The sequence below is a fragment of the Bidens hawaiensis genome, unplaced genomic scaffold (assembly GCF_021521415.1).
Source record: "Bidens hawaiensis isolate Kalapana, Puna unplaced genomic scaffold, B.hawaiensis_p1.1 tig00020238_1, whole genome shotgun sequence".
NCBI classification, from domain to species: domain Eukaryota; kingdom Viridiplantae; phylum Streptophyta; class Magnoliopsida; order Asterales; family Asteraceae; genus Bidens; species Bidens hawaiensis.
This window is the reverse complement of record NW_027493081.1, coordinates 380,025-398,246: the sequence shown is the minus strand read 5'-3', so window position 1 is coordinate 398,246 and position 18,222 is coordinate 380,025. Positions and strand designations below refer to the sequence as shown.

Genomic DNA, 18,222 nt, shown 5'->3' with positions numbered 1-18,222 from the left:
TCCAGTTTTGGTGAAAGACAAAGTCCGGTTCATAGAATATCGTGGGCAGAAGAAGGTTCGTTTTGCAAGTAACAAACCCAGAGCCAAAGTGAAGATTTAGGATGAACGATCTAGGAAGGTTAAATCAGTTAGGGGACATCGTGACAGTGGGTGCACAGGTCGTGTTTTAGTTACAGTTTCAGGTTGACAGTGGATTAAGAAAACCAGAATTCCTGCTGTAAAAGTCTCTCCAGTAGATTACTTGCTGAATATGGAGAGTGTTTGTTCTCAGGGTATATCAGGATTCGGTATTTTGTTTCAGTGGGAGCGGGTAGGGACATAGATCAAGTCAGGGGCAGATTTAGCCATGACTGATGTGTTGGAGCTTCTGGGAGCTTTAACGGGCCTTTAAATTGATGAGAAGGCGGTGGCAAGTAGAAGATAGTTAATGCTCGGATTACATAAGTACAATCAGGAGTGCAGGCGAGAGTACTCAAGGCCTCCGAGTGGGAGATTTCTGGGTTCGTAGGCCTCTTTTGTTTTGGCCCGGTTTATTAGTTGAAGTCTAAAGGGCAGATGGGTGTAGGGTGGCCAGACCGAAGCCCGACTTGGTTTGGATTTCTTGTTTGATAAGATGCAAACCCTAGTTCAATCTATATTTAAACAACTCTATGTACTTGTAATTTTTATTGTCACTCAATAAAGAAATACGTAGTTGCCACCCGTGGACATAGGTTAGTTTAGACCGAACCACGTTAAATCCTCGGGTTCGTTATTGCTTTCGTGTTTGTGTTCGGTTCGTGTGTGTGTTTAATTTAATCCTAACAGGTATCTCAATTCTAGGGTTTTAATAGCTTTTTATATGGAAAAAGAGAAAGACCGACTTTTGTACCATGACTCCTTTTTTGTGCTCCTTCATTTCATTGCCTTCTATAGCTTACGGCTGTCAGGTTCTGCCTTATGAATCCTTTTTTTGCACCTCCATCGTAGGCTACGGTGGCCACAGTGTGCGTCGTTCCGACCCCGGATTGTTTCCTTGTATCTACAACTTGATTCCTTATTATCCTAAATCCTCCAAATTAATGACTTAAAGCTCCAAGCACCCGTAAGGCCGTAATTATAAAACTAAACAAAGCAATCGTATTCGATAAATCTAAATACTTAAAACACACGATTTAACACACTAAAACGCATTAATTCGCCGATCATCAAGTTTGGAGCAAAAACTCAGGTCTAGAACCTAATTTTCAGGATGATTATAATAAGGCAAGGAATCAAACAGACCATTGCCTAATTTCAAATACTGCATATCTGGATGAAAATTGATACTCAAAGGAAAAGAATCAGTACACTCAAGGCCGCAGTTTTTGAGAAGTAACCGAATATTGGTTCAGCCTCCTCAAAAACACACAAACAACTATGTATATAGTGAATATGATGAAAAACTAATACCCCCCCCCGTCCCATTATAAGTGTCATAGTTTGATTTTTCAAGTCTTTCTTGTTTAACTTTGACCGACAATATTTTTGTTTGTGTTATATAATACTTGATGTAAAATATATGAATGGATTGGGTTTTAAATGTATTTTACATTGATATAATTTTCATCAAGTATTATATGAAACGAACAAAAATATTTACGGTCAAGATTGTATAAAAAAGACTTGAAAAATCAAACTAGAACACTTATAATAAAACGAGGAGGGTATTAATTTTCAAATAAAGGGTACTTGCTTAAAACAACTACAGTATTACTCTATTTTAAATGTATTTTACAAACTTCAAACTCGTTCAACCCACGTGGAATAAAGCAACCCACGTGCAAGTAGACCAATTAACATCAGACTTCAATCACGTGCAGTCACCTAACTGGATCTCGTGACCCATATTTGGAAACTATCCATATGTTAGTTTTTCAAAATGTATTCACACAAATTCAAAGTTTTAAATTTATATAAATAATTTTTATTTTAATTAGACCATACATAAATAGGCAAGTGTACCTATTGTATATGTAGTATAGTATGGAAAAACAAAGTAACAATCTACGAACACACTTGAGTTTTACTATTAAATCGTCGTATTTATTTTAACTGGAAGTGAACATCATGGTGGTTTAGGTTTAACAAATAAACTTCAAACGAATTTAAAAGCATATATAAAAGGTAATATATTTGGGTTTTTTATATCTTTATAGAACTGATCAAGGATAAAAATTTATCATCTTTGTTAAAACTTATTTTAACTTGGTTTAATAATTAATTAGTAAACATTTGTTATAAATTTGTTTTGGTAACTAAATTTGTGAATAACACCTTATTCCTAAGTCATGATAGTTAAAGAAAGAGATATGCATAATTTCCTCCACAAAAACACTACTAGAAAACTGGGCAATTGCTATCGCTATTTCGGTCGCAAATCGGTTGCAAATGCCCTTACAGGTTTCAACGGTCGGTTAAACCTTTGGTCGGGAATTATTTTGCGACCGATTTTGAGAGCAAATTTGTAGTTGCAAATTTAACGACCGTATCTGTGACTGATTCGTTTTTGTGACCGATTTTGTGAACGAATGTTTAGCGACCAAGATTGCGACCACAAATTTTACCAACCGGTTTTGCGATCGAAAATTTTACGACCAGCTTTGCAACCGAACCTATTTACGACCATTTTTGTGACTGAAAACTTTACGAATGGCTTTGCGACCAAAACTATTTACGACCGATTTTGTGACCGAAAATTTTGCGACTAATTATTCAACCAGAAACTTTTTTTACGACTGATGGTTAGCGACCACAATTGAACCTCTTTGCGACTGATACGTTTAGCGACCGAAATTGCGACAATGTATTTACACATGATTTTGCGACTGACTTCGCAACCAAGCTTTGGTATAAATTTGCGACCGGCCTTTGACTATAGTTTCGGTCAAATATTAATACGTAAAATTCAAAGAATTCTTTTTTTGTTTTTTCAGTTTTGCACTACTTATAAATTTAAATACCATAATCAAATAGTTGCAAAGTTAACAAGATTGAACCGATTCATAAAAACAGCTAAACATTAAAACCAAACACCACAAAAGTATAGAGGTACTAACAAGAAAACCACATATAACTAAATAGATATATTTTTTGTTATGTTCTTCAAAAGGAATTGAATTTTCTCTAGCATTTCATTGTTTTTCTCTTGCATTTTGGCATTTCTTTCTCTCAGTGTAGTTGCACTATTTCCTCATTCAACCATTGTACCTATAATTAAAATACAACATTGAAAACAAATTTTTACAACATTTTAGAAGATGTTTCAACATGTAAAAGTAAATCATAATGGTTTAACGTCTCACTAAATAGTACTTATTCTCTCATTAGTATATTTTGTTAAATTATTATGCTTATTGTTAGGGGCGAGCATCTAATGGGTCACACCCGCCAAACCTGTGTACCCGACCCGCTAAACCCATTTATCAAAACCCGTATTCCCCATAACCAGGTGTACTCGACCAGCTAAATCCGGGTTCGAAGATTTGACATAAACGGGAAACGTTTCGGTCCGGGTCATACCCGGCGAAACAATGTTGGAACAAACTTTTGTAACATAGATATGGGATTCTATACTTCGTTTATTCATCAAATTTTCTATACAAAAGTAAATCATGCACTAACAACTGTGTATAATGTTTGGGCATAAAGTTGAGTTTTCTAAATTTTGAATTCTGGTCATGGGGTTTACTCTGAAAAGTACCTGTTTGTAAGTAAAATCATGGTAAGCTGACAATAGCCAACTAAAAAATAATATGATTAATTGTTACCAGGTAGAAGATTTTTAAATATTTAATAGTTAATATAGGAAGTAATTATGCTTAAAAGTTAAAACACTGAACAACAGTGTTTGTATATAATTTTTACAAAAGCTGTTTCACAGAACATGGGCTTAAGTGGCCTAAAGTTGTGCTGTACACCAACTACCTTTTGATTTATATTTGTGCTGAGTTTCCTTAAGTAAACTAATGTTAGGCGCACAAGCTGGGTATTCTTGGCAGATTCTATGTGTGGTGTACTACTCTACTGCAACTATAGTTTATAATCAACTCTCTTGTTATGCTATTAGACTATAGCGCTTAGTTTGTGTCTGCATGTTACCTTTAGCCAGCTTTCTTTACAGTTTCTTGGTTTCATTAAAGTGATTTGCTTATTAACTTTCAAATTCATGTTACAAGGTGTTTGGATGTGCGGTTAAACAGATAGTAAAGTCAGTGTTCACAAAAACGTATCATATGGGGAAAGTTGTTCTTAAGAAAAATTATTATTGAGTATTGATTGCATTTATTTAATAATCACTTTTAGTCGTGGGCTAGCCCAACTTGTACGACATACAGGTGGTGTAAATTGGGTTTGTGGTGACATGTCTACAACCGTGGCTGGATCTGCAGCTTCTTTTCAACAACGTCTGTGTCCACTGGTGAGCCTATTATTTTTTTTGTTTTAGTAGGTTATTTTACAGATTTTGATTTTTTTATATTTTATGACGTGTTTGATCTGCCGCCGTCGGATTTGAATGAGATGGATTTGATGCAGATGCAGGAGAAGATGATGAAACGACATTACAGACCGTTGTTCGGGTTCGTTAAGCTTCGGTTAGGCGTTCGACGAACCTTGGTAACAATTTGTTAGCTGCTGCATTTAGGTTATATTGTTTTAAGTTAATATTTAATTTTGTGATTAGTAGCCAATTACATTATTATTAGCTTAAAAGGTTAGATAGAAGATATTACTAGCTACGTTTTGGATTTATGAGTCTTAAATAAGCGTCTCCAGGGGTGCAAACAGGTGAGCTACTTGAGATCGGATTGATAAAAAGCTTAGAACGTGCCGAGCCGAGCCTCATCGAGCTTGATCTGAGCCTGAGGGTCAAATATAGCTTCTTTAGTAAAACAAATAGATAAAAATACTAATAGTAGAATATTTAAACATGGACCTAACTGGGGATACGTAAACGGACGTAAACGAATTCATTATTGAATTTTCACGAACACTATTGAACGAATGCAGCTTCTAATCATGTTCGTTCGTTAAGCTTACCGAAGGGATTTTTTTTGTTCAGGTTCGTTCATTTATTAAACGGACGAACATAAATGAAATTCCTTCCAAACAGTTCGCTAGACGTTCAGTTCGTTTACAACCCTATCACCGAGCTATAACGAGCCTTGTGTTTTTTTTTAAGTTCCAACTCTTTTTGACTTCTATGATTTAATTTCGCACTGCATGCTCGAGTTTGAGCCGAGCTTTTGCTCGCTTAAGGCACTGAACACGAGCTCGAGCGGAGCTTAGGCTCGTTCGGTTAAGGTTTCTAATATAATATATAAAATTAATTAAAACTGCATATAAACGAATGAATAATAAACTAGCTGAGTTTGAGCTTGAAAAAACCACTCACGAACCGAGTTCGAGCATGAGCTCTCATAAATCAGAACGAGTCGAGGCTCATTTATACTCCTAAGTGCATGACTCAAAATTATCAAAAACTGGATGTTGTCAACCAAAATAATACATAGTTAGTGCACTATGTATAATGCACTCCTTGTGATGTACAAACATTTTCCTCCAGAGATCATGTTATTAGGGCTTGGAATTACTAAATTAGAAGATCCATATCACAGGGATTGCTGAGATTTTAATTAGGTAATTAACCGAATCTGGTAAATTAAGTCCCAATAATCTTTTTGAAGAGACATAGAGGACACAAAGTCACAAATGAAATTATGGTAATAAATTAGGAAATTTACTATGAGTTAAGATTCTAATTTCCAAGTTTGGTTATGGATACCGATAGTGTCTTAATAGGTAATAGCTCCATTTCATAGCATTGTTTTTGGGAGCTTAACTAAAAAGGGTGTGTTTTTTGTAATTTTTTCTACAGGATATGATAACAAATTTGGCAATGAAATGGAGAAAAGTGGCAAGAACAGGATCCATAGAGGCCAAGACACTCCGGAGGTTTGTTCCAAACAGCTCTTCAAACTCTTGTCATATTACTCATTTACCCTCAAACGACGGTTTGAAATTAGGATTAATTTCATATATACCTCTACAAAATTGAAAATTTATATATATACCCAACCAACACTTAAGTATCACATGGAGGTGAAAATTCTTATGTTTTAGAAAAATAAGGGTATGATGGTCATTTATTAAATTGTTTTTAAAAAATTGGGTATACTTGATATTTTAACCACTTTGTATGAGCATGTATGATATTTTAAGTTATGCATGGGTATATAAAATTTCCCCTAATTAATCACAACCACAATATAAATACACAAATGAGTGATTCACTACATGTCTACAGTTTGTCTGAGATGATTGACTTTACATATTATAATGTGCTTTTGCAGCGAAATGTTATATACAAATGATTCAAAAAAAAGTTATTGTTGACTTAACAACTTGTGCCATGTGGTGTAATATGTACAACCATTCCCTCCAAGTCACATGAGGAACACGTGACATTGAAAGCCCATGATAATGTGATTTGTTAATTTGACCATCTGAAGATTAAATTTGCATTTTGATGGTTCAGTTAAAAGAGTTTATACTAAGCCAACGGGAAGCGTATGAGGTTAAGATCGGGGATCAACTATTCAAACGACCAGGAGATCCTTCTTTTGATGATGTGTTCGCAGAGCTCCATGCCAAGGACGACAATGACAAAAACAAGAATGATGGTCAAACTTATGAAGAGTTATAATCAAATCTCCTTAATAACATTTTAGTCTTCCTTTGGACATCATTGTTAGATATCTTTGTAAACCTCTGATATACTTTCCAGGTTTTTCACATTCATGAGCCAAAATTCATTTAGTGCCAACTAAAACACACGCGCACAAATAGGTTCAAAGGCAAAATCGAAACTATAATGCAATGGTTAAAACGGATGTTAAAGAATCAATCGCAAGCAAACTTGTTTGACATGCTTCCAGTTTTAAAGTATTCTGGTTAAATTAAAATTTCAGGTTTTGTTTTTCTTAACATTTTCTAATGACAAAATTAGATTCACATCAATATAACAAACATAGAAGGAACAATAAAACAACTAAATAAAGAAATAAAAAACATCAATATACAATGTCTAAATATATATTTTAATTTGTGCAACATATAATTTTATGTAGAGAAAAAGATGAAATTACTCTAATTCCTCAAGGAAAACAGAAAAATGGGAAAGAGAGAACTGACAAGGTAAACTACACTGATCTTTTGAAATTTAACTTTTTATTTATACTTTTTCATTATGAGATATGATGGTAACCAAACACAAAAACATTATGTAGACTTACAAACATCTGAAATCCAAAAGGTTTTTAAGGTCTAAAGTTGAAGTAAGGAAGTTCATAGAGGAGATCTCATTATAGGTTATTGTGAAATATTTAAATCTGTAGGATTTATCCATTTGTTTAATATAAAGCAAAAGACCTAGCAACTAGTAATGATAGTATGAAATTTTGAATATTTAAATTTCAATATTCATGATGCACATTTTTCATTCACGAAATTTTAATGGCAAATTCTGGTAAGTTTCAAAATCTCATGATAAACAGTTTTCATTCCTTTTTAAGGGTTCATCTAAACCCAAGAATCATATTCGGTTTAATTCATTGTACAATTTCTTATGCTATTAATGAGAGTAAATAATTATCTTTGTGCAAACAAAAATTGATAAGAAACCTTTTTATTATTATATTTTAATTGTTTAAGTTTAAACATTAAGTAGAAAGTATATTTTTTTATTTATCATTAAGATAAATGTCGTATTATATAATTGCCTTTTACTATGTAGTTTAATTAACAGTTTAATTAATTGCCTTTTACTATGTAGTTGCAAGGATTTTCTTAAACCAACATTAGACGACATCTCTTGATGCATTTCCATCGATAAGTTTTCAATAACTAATTGGTCCCCGCTGAGTAAATGAGAACTTTCATAAAGGAAACCCCGAGTCATTGTTTTGACAAGGATTGGTAAGAGTAACTTATTTAAATTTCAATATAAGATGCTAAATATAATTATTTTTTTATTATTATCATTTAAAATATTAGTTAATTACAATGATGAGTTTTTTTTTTCAATATAATTACCTTCTTTCAATAATAAAGTTCATTATCATTCAAAATCTTAAATTTTTATACAAGACACTAAACTAAATTCTTTTTCTTATAGATTGATTATTTCATGCCAATTAATGTTGAATATGGGTTAGAGTATTTGAACAGAGCTGTTGAGAAGGGACATACAGAGGCAACATATGTATATGACATGATTTTTCTTTCACGTGTGGACGATCAATCAGATCAACAAGGATTAAATCTTTTGAATTCCATGAATTAGTTAAGATCAAGTTACTGAAATGTGCGAGAAAGTAGAAATAAAGTATGTTGAATCGATACTAATTCAAATTTGGATTAAGCACCTAGAGAATCTAGAAGAAGTAAATATAAACTGTCAAAAACGAGATCACGCTAGTTACAAGTTTTAGAAGATGGAGTTTGATTTTAGACGAAGATGAGGAAATTGTGAGTTGTGATATGTGTCAATGGTATCGAGAACTTATGTATTTTTGTAAAGTGGTGAATGTTATCATATAAAAGGAGTAGAGAACATAAAAATTCAAGTTTATATTGTTGGTTACTAGATTTTATAATTGTTATTGCTTTAAAATTTAGTTAGCATGAGCAAGTAGGAAGGCATGTTTCTAAATTGTATGGATGATTAAATATTTTAAGTTTCTTGTCTTTACATATGTTTTAATTGGTTTTTTCGGTGTTTAATCATATCAGCGAGTGAATAAATTTATATTGACCATGTAATCTGTTTAAGGGTTAAGTTATTATATGAAGTGGAACAAAAATGAGAAGGATGAGAAGCCATAATTAATTGGCATGTGTCAAGTAGAGACTAAAGGAAAAAGGGTATAAAAGTAATTTTACACATTTTCTCTCTCCACATGCAAGTCACATGTTAATTCCCCCATCATCTTTAAATGTCTATAACTTTTTTATATGATATTTAAAAAAAAAATAAAATTCACCATATTAACAAGCGTTTTTCTACCTTTAATATGAATATAATTTTGTTATATAAGAATAAAAAATAATTTACGTCATTGTGTCTTTTGCGTACCATTGTGTCTTTTTTCGTCATTGTGTTTTTCTGTTTGTTATTGTGTTTTTTCGCCATTGTGTCTTTCATCTGATCCTTGTGTTTTTCTTTTTAATTACTAATAACATCGTCGTGTAATAGTGTGTGTGTGTGTATATATATATATATAATGAAAAATACCAACAAATTATCTAATACATAAAACACAATGATGAATGCATATTACACAATAACCTGAAACGTAAAACACAATAATGAATACATATAACAACACAATGGCCTGAAACGTAAAACACAATGGTATATACATATAACACAATGGTCTGAAACGCAAGACACAATGATAAATACATATAACACAATGACCTGAAACGTAAGACACAATGGTATATACATATAACACAATGGCCTGAAACGTAAGACACAATGATAAATACATATAACACAATGACCTGAAACGTAAAACACAATAGAATCTAAATATTACACAATGACTTGAACGTAATAAACAATGAACATAATAATATTTTTCTCAACTTAAGTGAATGTTGAGTACAATGAGTAAAACACAATGATAAGTTGAAAGACAAACGTTGAGCATAAAGACACAATAAAGAACAAAAAGACACAATGATGTACTCTTTGTTTTAATTTATATCTTTAATATGAGTACCAATTGAAAAACACAACGTCTAAAATCTATAACACAATGCATAGAAAAACTCAATTAAAAAACACAATAGACAACCAATTAACACAATATAGAAAAACCCACCAACATTTTTTTATTTTTATATAACAACATGATATCTTATAAAGACTAATGTTGAGCACAAAGACACAATGACGCACGAAAGACACAATGATGTAATCTTTGTGTTAATTTTTATCTTTAATATGAGTATCAATTGAAAAACACAATGACCAAAATCTATAACACAATACATAGAAAAACCCTATTAAAAACACAATGGACAATCAAAGGTATTATCAATTAATTGATTATATATATATATATATATATATATATATATATATATATATATATATATAAATAGATACATAAAAATAAATAAATAAATAAATAAAGTTGTAAAGTTAAATATTTAAAGTTTTATCTATATGAATATATAGATATATTTTATTTACTAGCAATTACTTATTACAAATTATGTAACATGTCATATTCACACACTATTATTAAGATTCGCAACATCGACAGTGGGTCGAAGGACCGCCCCCAACGACTTCTGTTGTACCATTCGTGCACTGCGCCAGTGCCTTTTCTGTGAATCTTAATATTCCTTTTAGAGAAATTACTCACACACACTGGTAAAGCCTAGTTCCCACTAACCTTTGGCCATATTTCGTCTTCCTATGCTAGATCCGTTTGAAATCGTTGAAGGATGACGATGCGACCCTACCTCTTTAGATTCTCATGATGCATAACTCCGTTAATAATATTATGTTTGTTTTAATTCTTAGAACCTATTTATGGAACACTTAGACTTCTAGTAACTCCCTCTTATGACTCTAGATAGATATCCTATAGCTTAGATATTTTGTTAAGGAAATTTGAAAACTTGTGATTGGTGTTGATGCGTATTCACACCTACTTACTAGTTATTTTAGTAACTCTAAAACAAGTAAGGTAATTTTCCATTATCACGATGATTCTTTGGGTTGATTTATTGATTATTACGCGGTTGTGAATATTCCTATGTTTATTCACACGCCTTCAATAATTAATAATGACCTTTGTTTATTTCTGTTATTCGAAAATAATGGAAATGACAATAAACCACCCAAAATAAGACAAACACCTGCCTTTAGAAGATCTAAGTTATCAACTTTCATTGGAAAATTAGTTCAACAAGTCACACAATACATTAACACTACAATCAAGGACGTAGTGCAAATAAAGACACTAGCAATGGAGCTACTATTTGAAATCCACTAGGAAGAGTAAGATTGAAAGTGTCGATAATGATTCCAAGGGTTATTATAACCCAATAGTATTCACTAAGTTGAGCATTAGGTAAACAAGAAATTCGGTAGATAGCGATAAGCAAACCCAGTGTTGAACAAGAAATTCGGTAGCTAGCAATAAGCAAACACAATGTTATTTTGATAAATGAGCGACACACCCAAAAAGGATTATCGCAAATTCAAAAACTAGAATGCTAAAGAAAGATTCATGAAAACCCGTAAGGATTCACTTGGTTATCACTGAATAACCATTATGTTCTTGTACTTGTCAATACTAGAGCCAAGTTAAGTTTGATCTCTAAACGATGAGGGTTATATCTTGCCAGAAGAAAAATAAATTTAGATAGAAGGTATTTATTAAGTTTATTTATGGAAAACCGCTATAAGCCATCCGTGACTGTAATATTCCAATAGAACCCCATAACCATTGTAATTATCTATATACCTATCAAGTTAGAAAACCTCAATATAGGCATAGGCTAATTATCTAAAAATCATGCTAGATCATGGGTCCGGAAAGGCTAGTATGTTTACCACTCGCCGGTGGTTAAACTCTAGCAATCCATGGTGATTAGTGTGATACCAAACTGAGGATTGTTACCAAGACACGCAAGCTATTGCATGAAGAATACCCTACGCCTTGAGATATTCTACAACTCAAGATTATGTTGAAGTTTTCCCCATAGATTTTCCTAGATGATTCCCATAAAGACACATCAAGTTTAGACAAGATATTGTACAATATGACGCACCAATATCTAAATCTCCGTACAGATTGGCGTCGTTAGAAAAACAAAATCTATTCAAAAAACTCCGGGAACTTGAACTAAACAAACTAACCATTAAAATTCGGTGCCCATTGTCGATAATTTATGATCTATTTGATTAGTTTCAAGATGGACCTGATCTATACCTGAATATCGATTTACCAACTAAATATCAATGGAATAAGACTTTCTAAAGACATTTTAGAAACACGATAGGGCCATTATAAGTTTGTGAGTCATGCCGATCAGATTGACAAATAAGTCGTAATGCAACCGAATCTCATGAATAGGATATGCAAATCCTACCTTGATGATATAAGCATACTTATTCACAAACCAAGAAAATTTAGGAATAACGATAGAAATTCTCCAAGTATGATTTATGGATTTGGGAAATTCGTTGTGTTGGACACATAATCAGTAAGAAAGGTATACATGTAAAGATTGAAGCAATTGAGGATTGTAGACACCAAGGTCTCCTACCGAAGTGCGAAAATTTTAGGCCATACTGGGAATTATTGGAGATGTGTAGTTAAGATTAGCTTGACCTTTGATGACATTAACCAAAAAGGATAAGAAATATGCCTGAAACAATAAGATAAGAGGAAGCTTCTCAATTACTGAGCCAAATTTTTGTAATGCACTATCTTGGCCCTCCCAGAAGGAGCACATAGATTTTTAGTGATTGTGATGTTTACGCTTAGGTCTTGTATGCATGCTTATGCAGAAAGACAAAAGATGATAGTCTATGCACCATGATGACTCAATGTGCACAAGAAGCACTATACAACTCACATTTTAGAGCTAGGAGTTGTCGTTTTTACTCTTAAGACTTGAAGAAACCCCCTTTATAGAACATAGTGTACAAATTACACCAACCATAAAAGTTTTCTATGTGTTGTAGATCAAATGGAATTCAAAATGGGGCAGCCATTGAAGTAGAACTACTCAATGATTACAATTGCGATATTTTTTTACCATGCTGGTAAAATAAATATTGTAGCTGATAACTGAGTATAAAAGAAAAGCATTCACATATATGTACGTTGGGATTAACGTAACAAACAAGTTTTACAGCTCAGATTGGAAAAGTACAAGACAAATCCTTGAAGAAAGAGAAATCTAAAACTAATTGAATAAAGTTTAGATGCCTCGATATGTAAATTTATGTGAATTAGTATTAGACGAACGCATAAGTCTAAATTCTCAATTCATTATAGATTTCATAAACGAAATCCCACAAACACCTAAGTAAGCACGACACTCTTTAGGTAATAGTAAATCGATTAGTTCATTCTCTAACCATTAGGAAAAGATAACATGGAGAAAATAATTGATTCCTAACGGAAAGAATGCTAGAGTAACATGTAAGGTAAATTAACAATTATGGTCCGGAACATAATTGTGAATTTACAGGTGCATTTGAACTTTAATATGGCTTTCTATGTCAAGGATCGGGTTAACTCTCCAAGAATCTATAAAATACTCGCCTACCATTGGCTTATTTTCTTTAAGCAATTATCTTCCAGCGTTACAATCCCACCATTGGGAGTCTTATACGGAAATAAAGTTCGCCAATCATCACATTACTAAGCTAAGCTAGAGGGAAATTGAGTCTTCATGTCACACCCCGACTAGGTAGTTGCGGAAGCGTAATACGGGAATGTAACAGATAACACTGGTATCAACCACATTGTTTATAAATAAATTCAACAAACTAATTTACATCATAATACATGGTTCGGTACTAAGTTTACAAACTAGATGAAAATCACATAACCAGTTCACGGGCTTCTTATTCATTACTATGTATTTGCATCTATTCACAGCTATTCAACTTTGCTTCTAACACCAAGCACGTAAGCAATTCATTCCAACTTCGGCTTACCTGAAAAGCATGTTAAAACAGTTCAACTACGTCTAGTTGGTGAGTTTCAAGTTTCACGAGTACGAACAAAGTCAGTATACGAGTTCGTAAAGTTCATAGTACGTATGTATATATGTATATATGTATATATGTGCATGATGTTTTTATACTAAGCCACAAGTGAAACCGAAACGAGCTAAAACACATGGCCACCCCTGCCCATGCATTCCCGTTGGCATTTAACAGCCACTTTGCCCCAAGTATGTACTATGTCTAACATCACATAGCAGAATGTAATAAGTATAAATGACAATGTGCAACTGGGTTAGCATGTTCCGGCATACCCCACCGGCCCTGTCAGTTGGGTTTGTCAAACCGATAGTACTAACCACACGTCACCAGCACGAAGTTAATCACTTGTGTTTGTGGGGACTTTCAAATGTTAGTACTTAGATAATTCACATCATCACAAGTTTTCAAGTATAATTGTATATGTAAACACGCTTTCCACCCAAAAAGTTCGTAAAACAGTTTAGAAAATGGGGTCATGAAACTCACCTTATCGTAGTTTGAGCAGGTAATACACGTCCGTAAGTAATATGCCTCGGTTATAGCTCGTATCCTATAATCGGTATCGTACTGTTAATACTAGTACAATGTTTAAACCAAATCGGGCTGTATAACTAGTCTGGTTGAACCTGTTAGGCCCAGAACATGACCATAGCCTTAGATTGTGACGTTGTATACTATGAAATGTTCAAAATCAGACTTGTCTCAGTTTCACCGTTTTCCGAGCTTAGCCAAGTTGATCGTTTATGCGTTTCGGGATTAAGTAAGTTCACACAAACTTAAGTAAATATATTGAGTGAATAAATGATTTGATTTATGAAAGAATTTTGATGTTTCGATATCTGGATTGATCGCAGGGTTCGTTTCCGTTTTCTTACGGATTTGATTATACAAGACCCGCACAATTCACCCGAATTGTCCGGAATTCTTGTAAAAAGTTCGTTTTATCAAATTCGTTCAAAAATATGATATTTGACCACTTTTGACATTTTGACATATCAGTCAGTCCGTTAAACACAAAACTGCCAGTTTCGTTGAAACAAATATGCACTTATATATAAATTATGAATATTTTTGTACAAATAAATTAAAATATGGAGAATTTAATAAAAATATTTTCAGAAATTTTATGATTACTTATCTATTTATAAAAATTCATTTAATGTGTTATAACTAAGTAATAAATAGCCCGTTTATACCAAACGACATCTTAAAAATCCGATAATTTTTCTAAGTGGTCTCAATATCATGTCATAGTTCCTGTAAAATCTCCAGAATATAACGTTTTGGCCAAAATACCTTTTTGTGCGTTTTTCGGCTGTTAAAACTCAATATAAACACCCTTACACAACCCATATTTAGACTTGTCCAATTGTCCCCAAATTTTACCAGTGATCTTACCATACCATTTAATGTTTCCAAACCAAATTTAATAATTTTTCAAGAGTTTAACTATTTTTCCCAAATAAACGCCAATAAACGGTAAGAAATTTGTCAAATATTCTCCGTTTATCGAAATATTACCAAATTTGAACAGGGACTCACTTATGTGATCCCTAATGTTCTTAGAAAGTTTCATAACCTAAAAATAAGCCTGTCACAATCGAAGCACAAACAGCCCTTAAACGAGTAATACTGTATTACCTTATCGGTTTTCGACGATTTTCGATAGCTTAAACGACTCTCCGGGTCTTGGGTTGCAAACTCAATGTATCTAAATATCATATAACATCAAACCAAGCATAAATAATCCATAGAAAAGCCTTGTTAATTAGGGTTTCGGTTTTGGTTTCAAACCGAACTTTTGAACCGTAAAAACGTCGTATTCATGTTCTAATCCGTGTTTTTGACCAAAACTATTTATGATTCTGCTTTGTAGACATATTTAACATAAAAACATGATTTTTGTTGATTTTTTATGGTTTTTGAATAGTTAAACATGTTTAAAACTAATCAAGACCTTAATTTCTAAATTTAAACCATGTTAATCAAGCAAAATCTTATGAGTATTGAAGGTTACCTTATAGATTTTTGGCTTGAGGATGAAGAGGGTCAGCAGAAATGAAGTCTCCTGATTTTTGTTTACTAAAAATATCTAACTTAATTTAATATATATAAGTTACTAGAAAAGGTGAGGGTATTCCCTCTTTGCGGTCGGAAGAAGGGAGGGGCCCAATGGGCCTCTTTTTGGCCCATTAGTGCCTTGGTTTTCGTGCCACGTGTAATTTTCGGTCCAAAATTTAATTCGGGTCTGTTTTTTTGCAAGAAAATTAATTCGGGTGCGAAAAATAGCGCGAAAACGGTCGTTTTTCGACTCATTTTTACAAAATAAGAAAAACGTACTGACTCGTTGTAAAAATTCAAAATAAAATCACGGATTGCTTAGAACATGTCATATAAGTGTTTTATAAATCATTTTCGGCTTAACGGATGCTACAACGCTCATTTTGATGTTAACGATTGCGTTTAAACTTATAGCGTATCAATAAACGAAACCTTTTTCGTTTAAATGGTTTTAAACCTACTGGGGCCTAAATATCAATATGTTAGCCTCTATAATATATGTATAACTCATGTATGACCCCTCAGTATATATACGGGCCATAATCAGTATCATTCAGTTACTCGTTTAAGCACTACGAATTAACCGATTTATCGTTTACTCGCTACGTAGTGAATATAGTATACCTCGTTTTGTCACGAATGTCACATTCTCCCCCCGTTAAGAAATTTTGTCCTCGAAATTTAATGTGTCATCGGTTTTATTTTTAGGGAACAGGTGTGGGTATTTCTTTCGGAATTCGTCCTTTCATTCCCAAGTATATTCGGGTCCTTGTTTTGAATTCCACCGAACTTTTACCAATGAGATTTTGTTGTGTCGTAACTGTTTGGTTTTTCCGTCCACAATTTCTACCGGTTCCTCTACGAAGATGAGGTTTTCATTGATCTGAACATCTTCCAGTGGTACTATTTCCGTTTCATCAGTCACACACTTTTTCAGATTCGATACATGAAACACATCGTGAATAGTGCTCAATTCTAAGGGTAGTTTTAATCAGTAGGTTAAGGGACCAATTTTTGCAATAATCTCAAAAGGTCCAATGTATCTCGGGGCTAATTTACCGGTCTTTCCAAACCTTATAACACCTTTCCACGGCGATACTTTCGAAAACACCTTGTCGCCTATTTCAAAAGATAACGGTTTTCTACGAACATCGGCATAACTCTTCTGTCAGTCACCGGCAGCTTTTAGTTTTTGTTTAATCTTATGGATCTTATTAGTGGTTTCTTGAATTAAATCAGACCTTGTCATTTGTGTATCACCCACTTACGTCCAACAAAGTGGCGATCTACATTTCCGCCCGTATAATGCTTCATAAGGTGCTGCTTGTATACTACTGTGATAACTGTTATTGTACGAGAACTCAATGAGTGGGAGGTGTTGATCCCAATCCCCTTTGAAATCTAGTACACAAGCACGAAGTAAATCTTCTAAGGTTTGGATAGTTCATTCGGATTGACCATCTGTTTGGGGATGGTAAGCGGTACTCAAGTCTATTCAGGTTCCCAGAGCTTCTTGAACTGCTTACCAGAAATGTGAAGTAAAGTGACTGTCTCGATCTGAAATAATCGAAAGAGGTACCCCGTGTCTAGATACAATTTCATCAATGTAAATTTGAGCGAGTTTTTCGGTGGTGTAGTTGTCACGGATCAGAATAAAGTGTGCGGATTTGGTTAATCGGTCTACAATTACCTAAATCGCATTATGTCCTCGGGAAGTTTTAGGCAGATGTGTTACGAAATCCATGGTTATTTGTGTAACACTGTGAAATTTCGAGTTCAAAAATGTCAACTTTCCAAAGTTAAGGGACTGAAAATGCCAAATTTCAAACCTTAGGGTATAAATTTAAATTCTGATTTTCCTGACCCATCAAGTTACGCGATGGATCAGAAGAGAGCCCCATCGCGTACCGCGATGGGGTATCTGACACGTTGTGACACGTGTGCCACGTCGCACACGGTGGCATCGCCTACCGCCACGTGTCACCACATGGAAACACGTCTGCCACGTGTCGCCACGTGTCAACACGTGGCACAACGCATGCCACGTGGCGACACATGGCAGGTCTAGTTGTTAGTGCACGGTTTTGTGTCTAGAGTCTTTGTATTTATCGTTAACGTTATTGTTTATTAATTAATGTAATAATTAATGTTTATTATTATCTAGTTCGCTAAGTTAAAGGCTAGTTCGCTAGGAGATGTTAGCGAACTAGCCATGTAAAGTATTTCCTCCTGATTCGTTAGGGGATGTTAACGAATCAGGGGGTGCTTCACTATGATTATTTATGTAACGAAGGGGAAGCTGGTTCGCTAGGGGATGTTAGCGAACCAGATTA

General features: G+C 33.6%; 1 protein-coding gene and 1 pseudogene across 1 annotated transcript; both read left to right on the top strand.

The window, feature by feature from the left end:
* The first annotated feature begins 4,539 nt into the window (after window positions 1-4,539).
* On the top strand, window positions 4,540-6,747 carry LOC143560219 (uncharacterized). The gene is made up of 3 exons (XM_077048564.1): window positions 4,540-4,635; window positions 5,897-5,973; window positions 6,538-6,747. Exons 1-3 carry the CDS (start codon window positions 4,540-4,542, stop codon window positions 6,722-6,724), a joined length of 360 nt encoding a protein of 119 aa, XP_076904679.1. The 3' UTR covers window positions 6,725-6,747.
* A 445-nt stretch (window positions 6,748-7,192) lies between these two features.
* LOC143560218 (putative F-box protein At1g67623) lies at window positions 7,193-8,619 on the top strand (annotated as a pseudogene).
* Window positions 8,620-18,222: the final 9,603 nt, after the last annotated feature.

Coding starts and splice junctions, on each gene's coding strand:
- LOC143560219 (XM_077048564.1), top strand. CDS start 4,540: ATGGATTTGATGCAGATGCAGGAGAAGATGATGAAACGACATTACAGA. Junction 4,636..5,896: donor TAGGCGTTCGACGAACCTTG/GTAACAATTTGT, acceptor TTTTTTCTACAG/GATATGATAACAAATTTGGC. Junction 5,974..6,537: donor GAGGCCAAGACACTCCGGAG/GTTTGTTCCAAA, acceptor TGAAGATTAAAT/TTGCATTTTGATGGTTCAGT.